An 18709-nucleotide genomic window follows, 5' to 3' on the forward strand; every position below is an offset into this window, starting at 1 on the left:
CACACAGTTTGTCGACTGACACTTACCTCGCCGCTGGTTGAGGATGTCTGGACTGAGCAGGTTGGGGTTGTTGCCGCTTGGAATCTCGAGATGGTTCGCGGACGAGATGGTGGGCGGTCCTAGCGTTGACTGGGTCGTCGTGGTCGTGGTAGTGGTATGGGCGGTCGTCGAGAACGGTGTCGCCGCACTCTCCTTGAGGTTGGACTTCGAGTCCGAGATAGTGATGGCGCTGGTGAGGGCGGTAGTGCCCGGTGCCGGGTTGCTTCCACCGGTAGTGACACTCTCCGTGTAGGTCGTTGCTGCAACGATAGGTGGGGCAAAGAAAGGTCGCGCAACGCTCTTATCGCTGGTTTGGTAGGTTTTCATATGCAGCCGAACTAAAAACGGGAGCTTTCGGCGGGATAGTTGGCACGGTTAAACGTTGCTAAACTTATGTGACATCTTCTAAAAAGTATCTTCACAAGGAGTTTAACTTATTTAATTAATAAAAGTGATATAAATAGATTGCTTCAAATAACTTCAAAGGTGAGTGTTATAATAGAGCGTTGAAAGAGAGTTAATTGTACCCGGAAATGAAACTGAAAACAAACTTTAAACCCTATCTAAAGCTCGGTTAATCATCACCGACACGAATCGGTTCGACTGAGCTCACTATCGAGCATTTAATTTGTGCGATAAATTCATCAACCAGTTCAAACGCGAAACAAAAACAGCAATCACATTCACGAGGTTACGCGCTTTTTGGGTCGCTTTTAAACTGCTGAAAATAATTGATTGTTGATTGAAATTAACGGAACAGTAATGGCAAAAGCAGCAACAAAAAAAAATCGAAAAATAAGGATCGGGGAAACGCTGTTCCCTGGGATACTGGGATCCGCTCGTAAATTTATGCAAAAGCTCACCGATAAGCCATTGATTGAAAATTGAATTGTTTATCGGAATAAAATGCGTGGAAAAAAATCAAGAAATAGGCCAACATGACAGGGGGGAAAACGCTGAAATAACGGCTATCGCTGATAACCGACGCGGTGAAGCACTGGATGCAAACGTAACGAAAGGAAAACACACACACAAACGCGTAAACAGGCACATGCAGATAAATTGCATCCAAAACGCATACAGGAACGAGTAATTAACAGGTGCAGGTGGAAAAAATGCATGTTTGGTGGTGACGATGCGCTGATTGAGAACGAGCAAAAAACGAACGGCCGTGGATGATGAATGATTTTAATGTTTAAACACCAACAATCGAGCGGCAATCAGTCGGTAATGATTGAACGCCTCTGGTGACATACATAAATAAATAGATGCTGCTACACAGCGAGGCGAGGCTCGGATAAATATTAGTTTAATAATTCACACAGTCTCATTTACTGTGGCGTTGTGGTGGCGTTGACGGTGTTGACAGCTCAAACTAAAACTGTTTGACAAATGTATCGTAAATAAAAATGCGTGGATGATTGATACATATATATAAAAAAAATAGTATAATAACAATAGTATATGAACGAATGGATTGTATGAGAAGCTGTGCGCCTTAATGTATGCATTCCGCACAGCAAAAACAACTTTACTATGACGTTTGTTAGTTCTATTAGTCGAAAAACGTTGCGTTATATTTATACATATCTTAATTAGTTAAAAACAATAAACATTGCATTGAAAATTTAATAAGATAGTAGTAAAAGCGAGGAATATTGTCCTGTTTCTATCCCCGTTTGCCATAGTAAGTACAAAAGTGCTTTGAAACTACATAGACGGTCGCTTATTGGCATGCAGGTAGTGAAGATAGGCGGATAACTACTAGACAGAGGACTTTCAACATAGTAGATGCTTCGACAGTCAGCAAAGAGAGAGAGAGGAGAGAGAGAGAGGAGAGAGAGAGAGCTAGTAGAGAGTTTTCAATCAAAGCTACGAAGAAGAAGTAGAAGTATAAGAGATAAGCTAACACAACTTATGAGGATAGCATATTGTAAAGTAGAAGAAGTGGTTAGGTCAAGAATGGCATTCGAGGTTCTTGATAGTTTGGCAGATTGATTGGGAGCTAGCTTAGAGCGTAAAACAGGCAGTTGGTTAAAGGCAACTTGGCTGCAGGCAAAGGTTCCAAACGTGGGGTTGGTGGGGTAATAGGTTGGAGAGTTGAGGGGAGAGATAGTTTAAGTAATAGGCAAAATTTTGGAAATCAATTGGGGGAAAGGGAACACTCACGCACGGCCAGTGTCGTGAAGTCGTGACCGTCCATCTTGCTAGTGGCCCGCGGCGAGCCGGGACTGTCGGAGTTGGCCGAATTGAGACTGGGACTATGCGGCACGCGCACACAGACCGAAGGCACTGGGGCCATGGGCGGCACGGAGCCACCGCCGGCACCGTTGGTGTTGTTGTTGATGTTGTGGTTGTTGTTGTTGTTGTTGTTGTTGTTCGCGGTTACTGGGTAGATCGAGAGGACAAGCGAGAGGAAGACATTATCGGCATTAAGAAAACAGGAAACCGTATCCTGGTCTGGTGGAATGGCTCTACACAAGCGCTTCGATCAGGGGATGTTTTGTTTGACGTTGGAAGGTGGATTGAAAGAAGGAAAAAATGAAAGGGTGCTCCTTCGGTACGGAGTGCTCCGTGGACGCTTGAGGTGTAGTTGCAACAGTGGGGGAGGGGAGGGGAGACTTCCCTTGCAAACAAAAGCCATACGAATAACAGAAGCCGTACGAAAAAGCATAACCGAGCGGAGAGCGGTGAGTGTGCCGTGACTTGGGGATGCTAACTGGCGTCGAGTACTCCTGTGAATAAAACTAAAGCAACACAACTTCCTGGGAACGTCCAAGCAGGCATGGGTAGTGGAATAGAAGGTTGCACACTAAGAACATGTTTGAGGTTCAACAAAATAGGGGGAGCCATTTGATTGGGAGCACTCAACACACGCAACACTCACACACGCAGCTAGCTCATGAGCGGGAACAACAAGTCACAGGCAACACACACGGAAACAAAAACCACGGACTCGAACCAAAAGGGGGGGAATTAAAATTTCCAAAAATTAAACTCCCACACAGGAAACGAAACGGGATGCAGATGGTTTAAACGGGTAAAAAACGGGGTTCAGATGTTTGTGGGAAATGGGGAGGTTCGTGAAGACAAACGGAAGATAAGCGTCACATTACATACGGAGATTCCAACAACGAGAATGGCAGTAAATTAACCAACAAAACAAGACAACTTAATCATTGCTTACAACCAAAAAGGCAAACAAATCGAGTAGTAGGAGTTCCATTTAAAGCCGTACACGGAGGACACACGAGGACATGGCGAGAGAGAGAGAGAGAGGGTGATAGAGAGATTGATAGAGTAATAAGGGGGGGGGAGAGACAGTGAGATAGAACTAGAGAAGAAGAGGACACCTTGAAGCGAGGGAATTCCTCCTGCAACACCACCTACCTTCCTTCGGAGGTTGATCGGGGCTTTGGTTTTGGTTCTGGTTCACCACAAAGGCCGAGTTCTCCTCCTTGGTGATGCTCATGTAGTAGCAGGTGTCATCCTTCTTCATGATGTGCCGCGGCCCGGGATTGAGCAGTATCGTTTCCTCGTAGAACTCGGGCAGCTCCGCGGGTCGCACACCGACTAAGGCCACTCCGTATCTGTGTCAAACCGGGAAAGTGGGGGGAGGGTGAGAACATGTTAGTCGAATGATGATCACCAATGCTGCTGCCACCATGCGCAGTGTCCTAACTTACTTGCGATGCGAATGAAAGCTGGCGTAGGTGAAACTTTTCCCCTCGTATTCGCCGAAAAAGCGGCTGTCCCCGAGCACGATGTGATAAATCTCGTTGCCCGAGCACTTGCCGTACAGCCGGTGCCACTCTTCCGCCGACTGTTGGCCCTCCCTGTTACGCGGATGGGAGAAAGAAGAATGAAATTGACGCAGATGATTATTTCCTACGCAGTGAGCAGTCTTGCACAAGTTGTTCGTGATGTGGATTTACGTCGTATGACACTCAATTAATGTGTACGTAGTGCAGCACAATTCAATTGGTTCCGTTGGCAGGGTGCGCGAAACCAGCATGGAAGAATTGTGGTGCATTATTGCCCCTTATACTCCCTGTGGTACCATTAGGTGGAGATGATATGGTTTACTTCAGTTCGTACTGGGGGAAACGTACTGGTGAGCGTATAGTATAGTGGGTAAGCGCAGAGAAGAAGGGCTTTCAATGTCAACAAAGCTTCATTACAGATAACAATCTTGGTACTTGGTTCTTGGATTATGACAAACGGGTGGTACGTGGTACAGATTATGAAGAATGTAGTAACCACATGCCATCCAAGCTCGTTTGACGTTTTAAGAGCGAATTCTATTGTGTGGGCATTGCGTACGCTTACGATCCCTGTACAAAGAAATGCTCCTAAAAGTATGCAACTAGCACGACACGGGTAACGCTTTCACGCAATGCTCTACGCAGCGAATACGAACAAATCAGTGAAAGTTAGCATTTGAGTAGGAAAAAAAACGATTCTTTCTCCATGTTAGTAGTTTGAAGAGTGTGCTATCGTGGATGAAATCTCAGCAGAAATGCAATCTCCCTTGCCGTATATTATTCCCGCGAACTGTTCGCCACTGGCTGGCTGTACTTACTGTCCTCGTGACGTGTGTAGCAACAGTGTGACGAGCGTGCTCGCTCCGGGGCATGTGCAGTTGTTAGCGAGCAGTGCATATTTGAACTCATCCTCGCAGACGACGTGCTCGGCAAACTTTACATGCAGCTTGTTCTCCGGTCTGCAACAAAAAAAAGAGAGACACAGAGACAAAAACGGGGGAAATAAGTTGTAAAGTCACCAACAGCCAGCCGACAATGAGCATCCTTCGCCAGGGATGTAAGGGCCAGGGAGTGTTGCACGCAATACTTACCGGAAAATTTGTACATACTGCGGGATATTGGGTGCGAAATCCTTCACCGCCCAGGAGCGCAGAATGGCGTGCTCGTCGGCGGCCGTCTTGTCGGCGTAGCTACGGGCAGCGAGAATGAAGCACGCCTCCGCCTCGGCCATGCGGGCCCGCGCCAGATCACCGTCCTTCAGGCAGGAACCCTGCAGATATAAAGCGAAAGCGCTTGAGGTACACCTAATGGGACAACTTGGTTCGCAAAAAGGGGTTGCTTTAAACTAATTGGACCATGTAACACTGGTTCGGTTGGGCGATGGAGATGCTGCCTTGCTTGCGTCTTGTGACGGGTAAAATAAAACCAGTGGAAGGGGGCGAAAAGGAAAAAAGAAATCGACTGCATCACCAGCTGGGGCGGGTGGGTGTGAAATTAATAGAAACACGCGCAAATCGAGCACCGATTCAAACTGGCAAGCAAACTCCGGCTGCTGGCCGGGACGGGAAGCATTAACGTAATGGAGCAACGTGCGCCCATCGCTCGATCGCGTTTAATTAGATGAGGAGTCACGTTTCAGCGCCGGCCCGGACGAGACAATCACCGGCACACATACACACACACCCGTACCTGGATGTAGATGACGCGCTGGGCCCAGATCGGCACCTGCAGGATCATTCGCATGGTGGTGTCGAGCTCCATCGGGCTGAGCAGCACGACGTAGTAGTCCTGCAACAGCGGATGAGCGTAGAACTCGTTCAGGAAGTCCATGATGGTGTCGGCGTGCAGCGTGGTCGAGCAGACGACGACGTGCTTCTCGCTCTGCGCCCGGTGCGAGGAGTAGCTGCCACCGAGCTTCTGCCGCTCCATCCACGTGAACGCCAGCTGTTCAAACTGCGGAAAGAGAGTGGAACGCGAGAAAGGAATAAAGTGTGTAAGTAAAAACGACACAGACAAATGCATTAGCACCACGCGTGAGAGAGAGAGAGAGAGAGAGAGAGAGAGAGACCGAGAGAAATTGTGATGGTACAGCAAAATCATCTAATTAAGTTTCATTTGATTTGCCGGAATAATAATCACCGTTTCGGAGGAGCATGCCGAAAAATGCGTTGCGCGCAATTGTCATTTGAAGCTGTGTGTACAGCAATGGTACAGCCTTGTCAACAGCTGACGCCACAGCGTACGCCAGCCAATGGAGTGTGCAGCAGCTTGCGCATGGAGCGCGACATATAAGTTTATTGATTTTCATTACTTCCATTCCTCTGCTCGGTGTGGAATGAAAGCTTTTAGACTGTCATGGTACATTTCGCACCGGCACAGGATGGAAGTGACAGTGTGAGAAATTATTTTCATAATGGACGCTGACTGCAGTGGTAAGTGTTAAGCGACGGGAAGCGTAGAGCAACACTGTCTGTCGGTCGGTTCTCAATACTGTCAACCGGTCAGCCCAAGTGGCTCATTAAAGTAGGCTATTTTGTGGAGCAGGCTACTGTCACTATTTTTCATTATTAATTTACCGAGTTTTGGAAGTGTTTTGTACCGCATATTGCATACCTCTAGGCGCTTTACTCACCTGCGTCGGAAGCACTATTAGCGCCACGCAAATCATGATGACCATGAACAGCTGGGAGGGCCAGATGTCGGGCACAAAGTCACCGTACCCGACGGTCGAGAACGTTACCACCACGTAGTAGGTGCTCTGGAACAGATTTAAGTGTCGATGGCCGGCCCGTTGAAAGTGCTGTATACCACAGACGCTGAGAAGCAAAAGAAGATGCGAGGAAGAAGAAGAAAAAACGATCATTGAAAAAAGCAACTACACACACATTTCAAAGTTCACGTTTTATTAAAACCGGGACACAAATCTACAGAAACTACGGGAAGTGTTCAACATTTGCCTCGTAGCACGGAAGGTCCCGCAAACCGGGGGCCGTTAAAGGAAGTGAGAAGCGGCAAAACTACAACGTTCCTTGGGATGGAACTGGATTGTTTAAATTAAATTATTACACCAGGGACACTGTAGTGAAGCGCACGATACGTTAAGACATCCATCCAGCACGCCGGAACACGGAATCGCAGCGTGAATACTAAACGAGTACCGCAGAAAGACAGACCAAGAGACGGAGAGAGAATAGAGCAAGGCTGACAGCGTCGACGGCTGAACGGAAAAGCGGCGTACACATTAAGTAGCTTTATATATTTATGATACCCTCTATCCAACCGTACAGCTAGTGACAGTACGCAAAGCAACTGTTACAACAACAGCAAAAAAAGAGTCGAAGACCGAGAACGTACTGGAACATCGGCGTATTATTATTCATTCCACTCCATTCCACACTGGAGCACTGGAACAACAATCCTCCCGACCACGCTGCACTCTCACGGAGCGCCTCTCTTGCTCATTCCCTTCCTCCTCCTCCTCCTCTCCCGGTTAACCATTAGCATAAATAGTGGAAATTTAAATAAAGTAACCCAACTGTGGAGAAAGCCTGGGGAAGTGGAATTCGGGAAGCGATGCCAAACGGGGAAAATGGAAATGGAAACGAAATCGGAAAAACCTCGCCGGGTACAGGTCGGGCCTTGCAGTCTTGACCCTGGTTCAGCGGTTCAGTGGTGGCAAGCGACAACCACTACCAGCGCAGCGTGAGGCGTCGTTACGGGTGGGAAAGATTTAAAAGCTCCGGGTTGAGGTTATGTCAGGAACCGATTCGGTCGCACATTAATTATTGATTTTCATCGCGTGCAAAGGATTCTTACCACTGAACCGTTGGGAAAAGAGTGTGAGAGAGAGAGAGATAAGGAGCGAAAGAGCAAACAGGGCGAGGAAAGGTCTTGATAGTGAAGACATCAACTTTTTTACATGCACTAAATGAGGGTTTCGATAGCAAGGCATCGCCATCATCACCATCATCAGGTGGTTCGGTTTCCGGATGTGCAACAGTGTGCTCTGGGAGGGGAACTGGGGAAGTACCTTCTACCACCAATCAGAATGTCGGTTTAAGGTTTAGAGAACACGAAGAGGCGAGGAACATCTAACCTACTTAAGGATGGAAATGAAAAAAAAGCTTACCTTGTGAACACTAGGCAGAGTAGAGTCGCCGACAGGATCGTCAGCTGTTGCGATAGCGCTGATTGTGACTTCTGCATCGCTCGATGAAGATCATTCTGTGCGAGAAAGGGAAAGACAGACCACCCGGCAACAGGACGCATTATTAATGGTGGCAATAATAGACCCGAAAAAAGAAAGACCACGAAGAACCAAGCAATGGGTTCGTGGTATGGGGGGAACTCCCACCGGGGGTCTTAAAATCTTCCCTAATGGACATCCAATTATACGCCCTTTTAGCAATTATATGTGGAAAGAGTGTGGCGCAGATGGGGCCGTTTGCCATTGCCCGGATCATCACTCCCTGATGACTACGTTTCACAGGAACGGGCAGGAAGGAGGTTTTATGTGTTCAAGTGGACAGAGAGCAGCCCGGTGGCACATGGCGGCTATAACTATAGTCCAGATCAGTCATCAGCCGGAAGGATGATGATTGTGCGCTGAAGGAAGAAAGCAGCAAATTCACATTAAATACACATCTTTACCGGCCATATTTGCAGCCGTCAGCAGTGGTGCCACAACCCTTCGGACAATAACGACCCACACGGGATGGTTACCAAACATGGGGAGGTGGCACAAAGGCGCGCGTGTGTATGCGTGTGGGTACTGACTGGTGGGATCATAAATAAAGCACTCACTTCGAACTTTCGGCCCTGCTGGCCATTCTGGTTTGATTAGCCAACGATGCAGAATTGCACCCGAAAGAGGAAAAAAAAAAACAGCTTCACCGAAACTAACTCCACTCATTATGATCCCTTTTTCGACCGTGCAGAATGGGTGTACCTTTTAGTACCGGGACGCACCAGCCCATAACCCCTTCGCCAAAAAGGGACACCGTTCGGCGTGGTGCTGATTGCGATTACTGCGATGACTGCAGTGGAAAACGTTGCGCTGGTTTTATTTTGCGTTCCCTTTGGGGAAACGCACGAGCAGTGGGAGGAGTTAGTAGCCCTAAAGCCAACGACGCTTAACACCACGTCATTTCTGGCCGTGTTTGTGTGCGTGTATGTATGTTTAGTTTTGGCTGGAAGCGCCCTCTTGCCCTGGCCACACGATCGCTGTGCAAGTTTTTTCCTTTTGTTGGGGAACCATATACCCTGCCGGGAGTGCCGGGAGAATCGTCGAATGAGCTGGTCGTAAAAATTTGATATGATAATAAAATAAAAATGAATGAACCATAATCAAAACGGTTCGCTGGCGTGGCGTAGGTCCTTCTTGCATCCCCATCCTTGTTTGTGTGGGTAGCAGTGGGGAAAGGGGGAGAGCAGTGGATCGTCGCAGTGGATGATATGAAAGACAATGAGTATAAAAGGTTTTTGGAGCAGTGCTGGCAAACGGCGTCCGTGATATTATCGCTTCTTCATGTCGTGGAGTCAATTTGGAGCAGTTGTTCCCCCTACCACCTCACCCCACCCTTGGCATGGGACTTTGAGAGCGAGTGGACGACTGCCCTCTTGCAGCCAGTATGAGATAAATGATTCGTCCCGCGAGAAAGGGCGACCACAAGGGAGGTTGCAGGGAGTGCAGGAATGATGAAAGCGTCCGAGTCAAATACTTACGAACATGTTCTCGAGCGATCGTTTAGCGAGCCAGCAGTTCAGAAACACTGGAATGAATAAGTTCCTGAATGGGGGCCATAAAATCTGTTGCATGGCAGTGTGTCGGGGCAGGGCACGGTCATGGTGTTCCGGTGGGGTGGTGCGCCAGTGGAGCCAAAGCGAAGAAAGAAAGAAAGAAAGAGAGTGAAAACACACTTCATTAATTCTTAATTCTCAATTGAATCAGTGCGCTAGACGTTGTCCTCGTAGCTGAAGTCGACACACGGCACCAGTCGGGAGCAGGTCCCCGTCCTTTGACCGTTGAACGTCTTCTTGATGGACGTCGCTGTGAGGGGAGCGTCGTGAACTGCGACCAACGGACGACGACGTCCTTCAGTCGAAGCAGAAAGAGAAAGTCACACGCACACACACACATACACACTACTAGTACTACTACTACTACTACTACTATTGCTACTAGAGACACGCAACGTAGGCTCATCAACGCTGTTAGACCAGCCGTGGGAGACAGGAACAGAGTCATTTGTCTTACCGTCACTGCGAATGGTATCGTCGTAACGAGCTCCAGAATAAAATGAAACGATAAAATTTGCTGCCAGATGTTGCCCTGCAAAGCGAAAGATAAAGTTGATGGTGAGTGATGCGTATGAACAAAACGGAACATTAGTCGTCCCTTGAGGAATAAAAAAGAAACATAGAAGGAAATATAAACAATGTTCAATTTTGAGCTGTGTGTTTTACTCTTCGAGCACAGCAGTAGTGGTGAGTGGAATTGAAACATTGACCGTTTTGAAACAATATTTTACTAGCAAAGTGTAAAGATAGCTTTCGTTTGTTGATTGGTTAGTTTTACGCATGGTAGCAAGGCTGAAACATTTAACATTAAGCAAAACATTCCTCAAGGCTGTTTAAAAAGGCAAATTTGCTAAGCTTATTGCATACCTTCCGGCGGTATACAGATAGCGATTTTTTATGTTTTTTTTTTCGCTGACGTATAGCACCAGATGCTATGCAACGCACGTATGAAGCATGACAAATTTATACTGCTATCAAATCGTTTATACGTGGTAATCAGCTGCCGTTTTGAATGTATTTTATTCTCCACCGACTCTGATGCCCTGCTGCATATGCCGAGCTTGGTTGGTTTTCGCTTGGTTTCCTCTCATTAAGGAAGTTAGTACACTCACTCACAGCAGCTCTTTTACACTTCTTCTCGCAGCAGGGCTTTCTTTGCGCGGTCAATGTGCTTACCTTGTATCCGAGGTACGCCATCAGGAGCGCCTCCGTGAGCGAAATTAGCGCCAGCACCAACTGTACGGCCCACAACTCGTTAGGCCGGTTCACCCACAGGATCGCGTCCCAATTGATGATGGGATCCTCCTGGAACGCTTCCTCGGTTCGCGTTGCCGACCAGAGGAATTCCGTCTTATTGCCCACCTTGCAACCGTAGCTGGAAAACGAGAACGAAATTAATGCACAACATTCGATGTGTTTCGGCGTACCAAAGTAAACAAAAATGTATCTTCCACGTGTACTCATCAATTACACAGCCTACTACATTCGATTGTCTCAGCTCATAAAGGTCAGCGGCAGCTGAGCTCAAAAACACAGCGGTAAGGTTAGTTTGATATTTTTGATAAGCGAGGCCGAGCACCATTGTTCAATGTAGTGCCGAGTGAAACGGAAAGATCAGCCCACGCACACGCTTGAGTAGTGTTAGTGAGAACGGTGCGATCTGACTGTAAAGCAGCCTCCCAAGTAGCAGAGCCGAAGTTGTTGAGAAATATTTCTGTGTGCCAAAGCGAGAGGCCCTGTCTTCTCTCTCTAGATTTTGGACGGCAAACCGCCGCCCGTGTAAAGGTGTGTGCGTGTGACGAAAAATGATGGAGGAAAAAGGGAAAAGCGGGGTCTGAAGTCTTTCGTTCGTCACACACACATGCATCTACCAGCGGATTGCGCTGGACCGAGTCTACCCATCTCTCTCGATCAACCATGATTTTTCTGCTATCGCGCTCATCCGAGTGTGAGGCATCCTCAGTCTGTCCAGAACTTTCCCTGTGGAAGGATGTACTGAAGTGAGGTGCGATTTCTTGTGCGACGTACTTTGCTCGTCTACGTTTTGGGCCGTGTTCCTTCTTCCTCAGTTATGGAATGATTTATCCTAGCAAATTGTTGAGGTAAGTTTCTTGCTCACATGTGTGGTTGTGCAGGTACATTCAACTAACCCTTGGCGTCTAAAAAGTTACAGGTGTGTGCGCTATTTATCAAAGACTACATGCTGGCCTCGTCAACAATGTTCAAAATGAGCGAAGGAAAGAAAACGTTTTCCAGTTTTAAAATATTAAGGTAAGTGTTGATCTAATCTTATGCGCAAAACTCTCCATAGTAATACATACTACATACATTAATTATTGGTTCTTTTTTTTTGGACAGCGTTCATCACAACACTGCCACAAACCAACGCACTGGATTACGCCAAGAACCTGTCGAAACGCGCGCAGCCCAGCGTCATTACTTAACAGAAGCCGTTTCAAAACGCGCAGCTCCTGTTCATGACGTCTTCACTAAACTGAAGCCAGCTGAACACGCGCAGCACGGATGGTACCCCGAGCGCGGTAGGAGGAAGGAAGAACAAGAGGAGGATGAACAGTAAATTTGGAAGGGGGAAAGCGTTCTGCCGTCTACACAGCGGGAGTATGCCAAAACACATGTGGGAAGGGAGAGAGATACTATTCAATAAACAGCATGCGAATGTGTGCATAAAGCAAATGTGAACAGCCTCATCATTTCTATAAGTAATCCGAAAAAGGGGGTGGAGGAAACACATTGGTATGCGTGAGCGGCTGAAGAAACCAGAACGTTTAGATGTGTGCGTGACGGATGGTTCGGGCGCCTGTGGCGAAGCTCTCGACAAGACTGCAAACGAGAGCTTTGTGGAGAGCTTTGTAGGGAGCTCAGATTACACAGGCCGCCGTCGGTTTTTGCGTCCTTGGGTTGAAAGCACATTCGCAGCGCACAGAGGCTTGTACAATGTATAAGTGTTAGTGAGAGTGATTGGTTCTTTAGATCTCCATTCTCAATCGGTGGAGAGAAAGTGATCGGTTTCAGTAAAGCTTTGCATGCTAATGGATCGGTTGGTGAATATTAAAGTTTTGTTTTCATACGGCAGGTGTATATAATCCTATTCAATAACGTATGTGTTGGTAGTTTTTTTTTTGGTTATAAGTAAAGGGTGTTGTGGTTAATTTTAATCTCCATAATCAGAGTTCAAGGTAAGTCCCACCTGGTAAGACATCAAAAACTTTCAAATGCATTCAAAATCGAACGGACAGATCAGATTGCAGGAAATCGTCCCAAAACCAAGTAAAAATAGAACCCCGAGAAAGGTGTGGTGACCAAGGGAAATGTTGTCGTCCGTTGCAAATTCGGTTCGGGAAAATTCATACCATGCTGATGTCACTTCGGGGCGCACCTTTGGGAACGTGATTTGCTTTTATGCGACTTTTTGGCTATACAGGGCGCTGCACGTATGTTAAAACAGCTCCCTTTTTGTGTCTCAACTGAAGCGAGAAAATGCGTCGGGTATCGCGCGTCAGGTTTCCAGTTTCAAAGTTCATGGAATATTCATGTACACATTAATTGAATTTGTTTCCATTCGGATTTCTGCCCACTGCTTCTCGTGATGCCCTCGCCGTCGGGCCTCTCATACTGCCTTTGTTGTGCGCGATTAAGGGTGGTCGATGCTTTGTCGCTTCCCGGGGATCTTGAGACCTTTTTAATGCGCTTCGCAACCAAAGCCTTGATACAGGGCAGGGCTTGCTGGAACCACGCCAAAGGATCTTTGCTTCATCTTGCTGTTACTTGGTGTGCGCGAAGGGAACACTTTAAAAGTGGTTCTTTCGTGCCCGAAACTGTGAGGCAAGAATGTTGCAGTAGTGCTTGCGGCCGAGGTTGACTGTTTCGGCTTCGTCCCGGATGACCTTCGATGGGGACCGAATTTTGGGGCTGCGAACGGGATGGACGGTGGCATGGAGCTGTGGTTCAAGGTTAGCTCTAGAATAGATCGCCGCTTAAACGCTTACGGCGGAAACACCTTTCCACGTTCCCAGGGCTCACCAGGACTACCACCACCACCGAGCGATTGTTTTCGGAACACCTCCCGCCATCGCCAACAGGCTCGGCGAACGGTCCGTTTTTCGTTAGTTGAACCGACCCGGGTTGAAAAATTAATATTCCTGCCCGAACTAGTCGTCGTCATCGCAGCAGCGTAGCACCACCGCATCGATTGATATCGTTTTCGATGGCGCGTTCTTATTCATCTGAAAATGCCATTAAATATTAACATTTCCCCTTTTCCTTCTCTCCCGTGAGAAGGGGGAGAGAGGGGGGCGGGGGGCTTCTATTCCGGGATGAAAAGTCAGACACGGGAAAAAAGTTTCCATTTTCTTTGTTGCTGTTTCTTTCTCAGGGGGACGGGCTGCCTGCTTATGATTGACAACGACCTGTCCAATGTTGCCTGGTGGAGCCGTTATTTGTGTGTTTGAGGGCGCGTGCTTGAAGCGGTAAAGGTATCGAATTTGTGTTTCAGCGTGGGGAAAAAGGAAATAACATATTGGGGTTTTTGTTGGTCACACAGTAGCAGAAGTTAGTTCCGTATGATAAAGCATACTTTTTGCGTGTTTTTTCCCGAATCAAATGGAAATTGAAATAACGAGTTTGGTCAAGATTACCATAAACCTGTCACAAACGAATCCGAATACAGTAGTGAGGTGTTGTTGAGAATAAAAGCTTTCAAAAGATGAAGCATGCTTTAAAACACATTACTGTTATATATGTGTTTGACAAACTGAAATAAAACACAAATAAATATGCAAGTACTTGCAAAGCTTTTCACTTACACCTGCCTGTTGGAGTTAGTAATGAGTGTGAGCCCCGGACCCAACCCGAACAACTCAATCTACCATGACAGGCCATTTGCCTGGCGCGCGGTGATGAGGATAGTTAGTGGTATGGATTTACACCAAACCCCATCCTGCAGCAGCTTATTACATGCAACAGTACAGGCACGCAACGAGCCCGCGCAACGGCAGCAACGGGCCAGGTATTATGGTTCGTTTCATAATTAGGTTAACTAGGGCGCGTTTGGGTGTGAGAATGGGGGAGGATAAAGGGCTGAAGGACACCGCAGTCATGAGGGGATGGAGGGGTGAAAAAATACACGTCCAAATCCGACCATCACCACCCCCGTGCGGCACATCACAAACTGTCTGCTAGTTCCGCACTGCACTACACGCCACCTTTCGTCCGCAACTACAAGCCGTTGACGATTATTAACACCGCCATCGACACGGAACATGAAAGTTTAAATTAATGGATTAAGTGGTTTTGTATGCCTGGCTATTGCTGCTTTTGCTGTGTGTTTCCGGGGTTGGGAGAAGGTCACTCCTGGATGGAGTACCGAGAGAGAGAGCGAGAGAGAGGGGAACACGTCCGATGAAATAGCTCCTCCATCGTTCGTGTTGTACGTGCAGGAGGCTAGTAGGAGGGCGACATTGATGAATACACGATTCGATATCGATTTTTAATAGTACCATGGCAGGAAATGGCTTACTTACCAGGTTGCGAACGTTGGATTCAGATCCGTAACTACCCGAAATATGTACAGTATGCAGGTTAACAACTTAAAGAATAAATTAGCGATACGTATCCTTAAACCTGCGGGTGAGAAAGAGAGAAAAAAGAGAGAAAGAGAGAGAGAGAGAGAGAGAGAGAGAGAGAGAGAGAGAGAGAGAGAGAGAGAGAGAGAGAGAGAGAGAAAGAGAGAGCCAAACACAAAATGTAAGGATAAATTACGACGCAAAAAGCTTGGTTTTCTTTTGGAGCTTTACGGAGCTGTATATGTATCGTGCAAACGAAGCACGATGATGATGGACAAAAGATTCGATGCCTCCGAACCGTGGTCTGTTGGTTTTGGTGTGTTGTGTTTCACAGCCACAACAACAACGAAGACACAAAAAAAGACGTTAGCCGCTGTGTTCCCAAAGAAAAAAAACGGAAGCAGAGCAGCAAAAGGGTTTAAATTTTGATTCAATTAGCAGGAAATGGAAGTGCGAGTTGGAAGTTTCGGTAAATTGGGTTATTTGTGTGTGTGTGTGTGCGTGTGTGCGAGGGGCCTGCTACCAGGCAGGTGGCATGAGGCAATCGATAACCGTATTTGATGGTCCCTTTATATAGTTGAACGAAAAGGGTTGTAAAGATCGCTGTTTTAGAGGAAGTGCAGCTGATGTACTGCTTGCCTTACCATGGGTTGAGCAATTCAGCTCGAAACACGTCGTACACGTGCACTGATTAATCGCAGGTCCGGCAGGACGTCACGCGAGAAACGGAAAGGGAGCACTTTATTTTACCGACAGGAGCATGTACTATTGCCCCCTTCCATCATCATACACATGGACACACACGGACACACACACGGTCACACTCATCACCATCACCGGTAATTGATTGTTACTTCGGGAAATTACCCAAAGCACGGAAGGTTAAATTTGGGATGAATTATTGAGGCAAGAGCTGCGTATCGGAGGCAAGCGATGCAATTACTAACAGTGGAGGAGAAAGAAAAAAACAGCGTTGAAAACATTCAACATTTTTCCAGCACGAATGTAGCGGTGCGGTGGAAAATGATTCATATTTTACGATTCCAGCAACTAACGCGGGGAAGGTTGTACGTGTGTTTGTTGATTTTTCAAATCTCCTACCACGGAAAAAAGACCACGGAGGCCGCGTTCGGAGGCAGTTGTTTGGTGCCGTGACCAGGATGCAGGCAAAAGGTAGCGCAAAGGTGTATTTATTTAAGCGCAGCGTTGATGTACTTACTTGATCTTTGATTCTTTATAAAATATAGTTGCAGTCTTTCTTTGAATGTGTTTTCATTTACATAATATTCTACCCGTACTCTGCAAAGAGAAGAGAGAGAAGGAGAGAAAATGGTGAGAGAAGAACGTGTATGATTCAGGTTGGCTTGCTGACGCTGGAGGCTAATCGTGGAACGCATTTTAACATGATGTGGAACCAGCCTTGAGTAGCAACCGTTTAAGCACGTGTCTCGAGGAATCATTCGGGACAGTAATTCGGAGAAAATGTTTGAAGGCGGTGGAAAAGTCCTAGGAAAAAAAGCTATCTTTCCACTCGATGACATCTCTCTGTGCGCACGTTTACGGCTAGATTTACGTATCGGTAAACACAGTTGACCGGGTTTTGGTACCGGCTGGATGGGGTTGGGTGGAACGCGGTGTGTTGGAATAGCATTTATTCGTATTCACTCAGCGCTGCAGATTCTTCAAGCAGAAAAGATGTGGATGTTATGGTTATGGTGTGGATTCGGTCTGTCTGTCTGAGGCGCTGAAGCTGCTCAGAACAAAGAGACTTTGCCAACGGCGGAACAAGTTCCAAATCCCCCCCCCCCCCTGCCACTTCGTGCCACCAACCACCGTGAGTGGTTGCGAGAAGCACCGGAATCTCGGAAGTTTGTCGGACTACCGCGGGAGGCTCTTTGTTTCACGGAAACCGTGCCCATGTGTGCGCCATGCTGCCGACGGTGAAGGATGTTGTTTAATAAACACGGAAACATACACACGCACTCGCACACAGAATAGCGGAACAATACATTCCCCATTCACTTATCCCGCTTCAAGTCAGGCAGATCGGTTTGGGGGAAGGTTCGACATGTTTTGTTACGGAAGGTTGTTGTTTTGCTATACTTTTGCTCACTCCCCGGGCCCCAACCATATCATACTACATCCCCCGCGCACCAAAAAAAAAAAAGGTGACGTAGTACCAGGTCACGAAAGGTACGAAAGTAAATGGAATTGATCCTGGCTGCACACCGTCTAAATTTCCACCGTGACGTCAGTGCCCATCGTGGCGATCGAAAACGTATCGGCGGGGAAAAAAATGGTCCTTTTGGTTCGCCACAGCCGCAGAGCTATATTTAATCGTTGGGGCACGAAAATAAAACCACCGTACGGCCGGGCTATAAATAGCGCACACCAGGTTCTCTCCACCTCCCCCACGAAAAAGCATAACGCGTACACAGAACCGTCATCTTGTGGGTCATAGAATTCGTCATTCTATCCACTTCACCGGTTCGATTCTTCCACTCCCTCGTCCGGATCCTCCGGTGTATCATGTAGTTCTTACTCGCTTGCTTCTTCCCTCTCGAATGAGCTGACTCGTCGTCCACTGGGTCGATGACGTAGTTGGCACAATTTCACGCTTGGTTGAGAAAACTTTTAACAAAGAAGCTTACACTCGTCATTCGAGCAGAACACGCCATGCGCCTGTGTCTCGAGCAAAACCCTGCTTGCGACCCCGAACCGGTAAAACAATTCCAAAGGTCACAGTCCTTCACAGTCCGGCATCGCTTCCAGTTCTGCCTGCCCAACCTGTTCCTCATCTCACCACACACCCTGAGCATCATCATTTACTTCGGTCAACACACTCCAAGAGCGCTCCGTCCGGTTGCATTTCCCCCCCTGCACTTCCGGACAAGCAGGTTCCACAGGTTCCGGAGGGCATTTTGCTAATCCTTGGCGGGGCATCAAATCAAACAAAACGCAGTAATCGAAGAGCGTTTTGGGATGACCAAATCCCTTAAGCCGACGATGCAAATTGTGTGCACCGAGCCACGTTCGTTCGCTGGTGCTGGTTTGTTTTTGCGGTCAATCAGCTGGCTACGGCAGGCTGTTGCAGTGCGGTTGTCTTGCGGAACTGGGACTGGGATCGGGTTCTGGGAAATTGAAGGTAGGAAAGCACTTTGCGTAGTGGTGTATACCTCGTTGTGTAGAAACGAGTTATTGGAAAAGGCCCAATGCTGGGCTTGGTTATGGGTGGAAGTTGCAAATTAAATGGGATAAAATCAATACATTCTCCAGGGGCGGAGTGAAATCAGATTCGAAAAGGGGCCTGGCTGCCCTTATAGGTTGACAAACAAGTTATTGAAGTGCAAGTGAGGAAGAACACTTTGACATATGTAAATGTCAATGGTTTTTGAATAATGAATGCCATATCGGATGCAAATAGGTTCAGAGAAGAAGGTTAAAGTACACTGGTTAAACACAATCCCTAACAACTGTTCTTTTAACTGCTTAAACTTACACAAAAGCTCAATTTACCTTTTCCCA

General features: G+C 47.3%; 1 protein-coding gene and 1 long non-coding RNA gene across 31 annotated transcripts in view; one reads left to right on the plus strand and one right to left on the minus strand.

Moving 5' to 3' along the window:
- LOC121592539 (potassium channel subfamily T member 2) overlaps positions 1-18709 on the minus strand; it is a 152514-nt gene that overhangs the window by 18527 nt on the left and 115278 nt on the right. For 29 of the 30 annotated variants that reach the window (XM_041914088.1, XM_041914089.1, XM_041914093.1 and 26 more), the window contains 14 exons: positions 16404-16483; positions 15143-15242; positions 10779-10977; positions 10060-10134; positions 9528-9611; positions 7933-8027; positions 6436-6619; positions 5493-5756; positions 4895-5073; positions 4622-4762; positions 3726-3875; positions 3430-3629; positions 2209-2427; positions 27-299 (listed from right to left, as the gene is read on the minus strand). In XM_041914088.1, the coding sequence (XP_041770022.1) occupies positions 27-299; positions 2209-2427; positions 3430-3629; positions 3726-3875; positions 4622-4762; positions 4895-5073; positions 5493-5756; positions 6436-6619; positions 7933-8027; positions 9528-9611; positions 10060-10134; positions 10779-10977; positions 15143-15242; positions 16404-16483 (2243 nt within the window). The remainder of the gene's footprint in view (positions 1-26; positions 300-2208; positions 2428-3429; positions 3630-3725; positions 3876-4621; positions 4763-4894; positions 5074-5492; positions 5757-6435; positions 6620-7932; positions 8028-9527; positions 9612-10059; positions 10135-10778; positions 10978-15142; positions 15243-16403; positions 16484-18709) is intronic. The other variant, XM_041914086.1, reaches the window with a different exon arrangement.
- LOC121592549 lies at positions 11668-12134 on the plus strand. The gene is made up of 3 exons (XR_006004679.1): positions 11668-11704; positions 11770-11873; positions 11961-12134. It is a non-coding gene; the product is annotated as an uncharacterized LOC121592549 (long non-coding RNA).

Source organism: Anopheles merus, chromosome 2L (genome assembly GCF_017562075.2).
Source record: "Anopheles merus strain MAF chromosome 2L, AmerM5.1, whole genome shotgun sequence".
Lineage (NCBI taxonomy): Eukaryota > Metazoa > Arthropoda > Insecta > Diptera > Culicidae > Anopheles > Anopheles merus.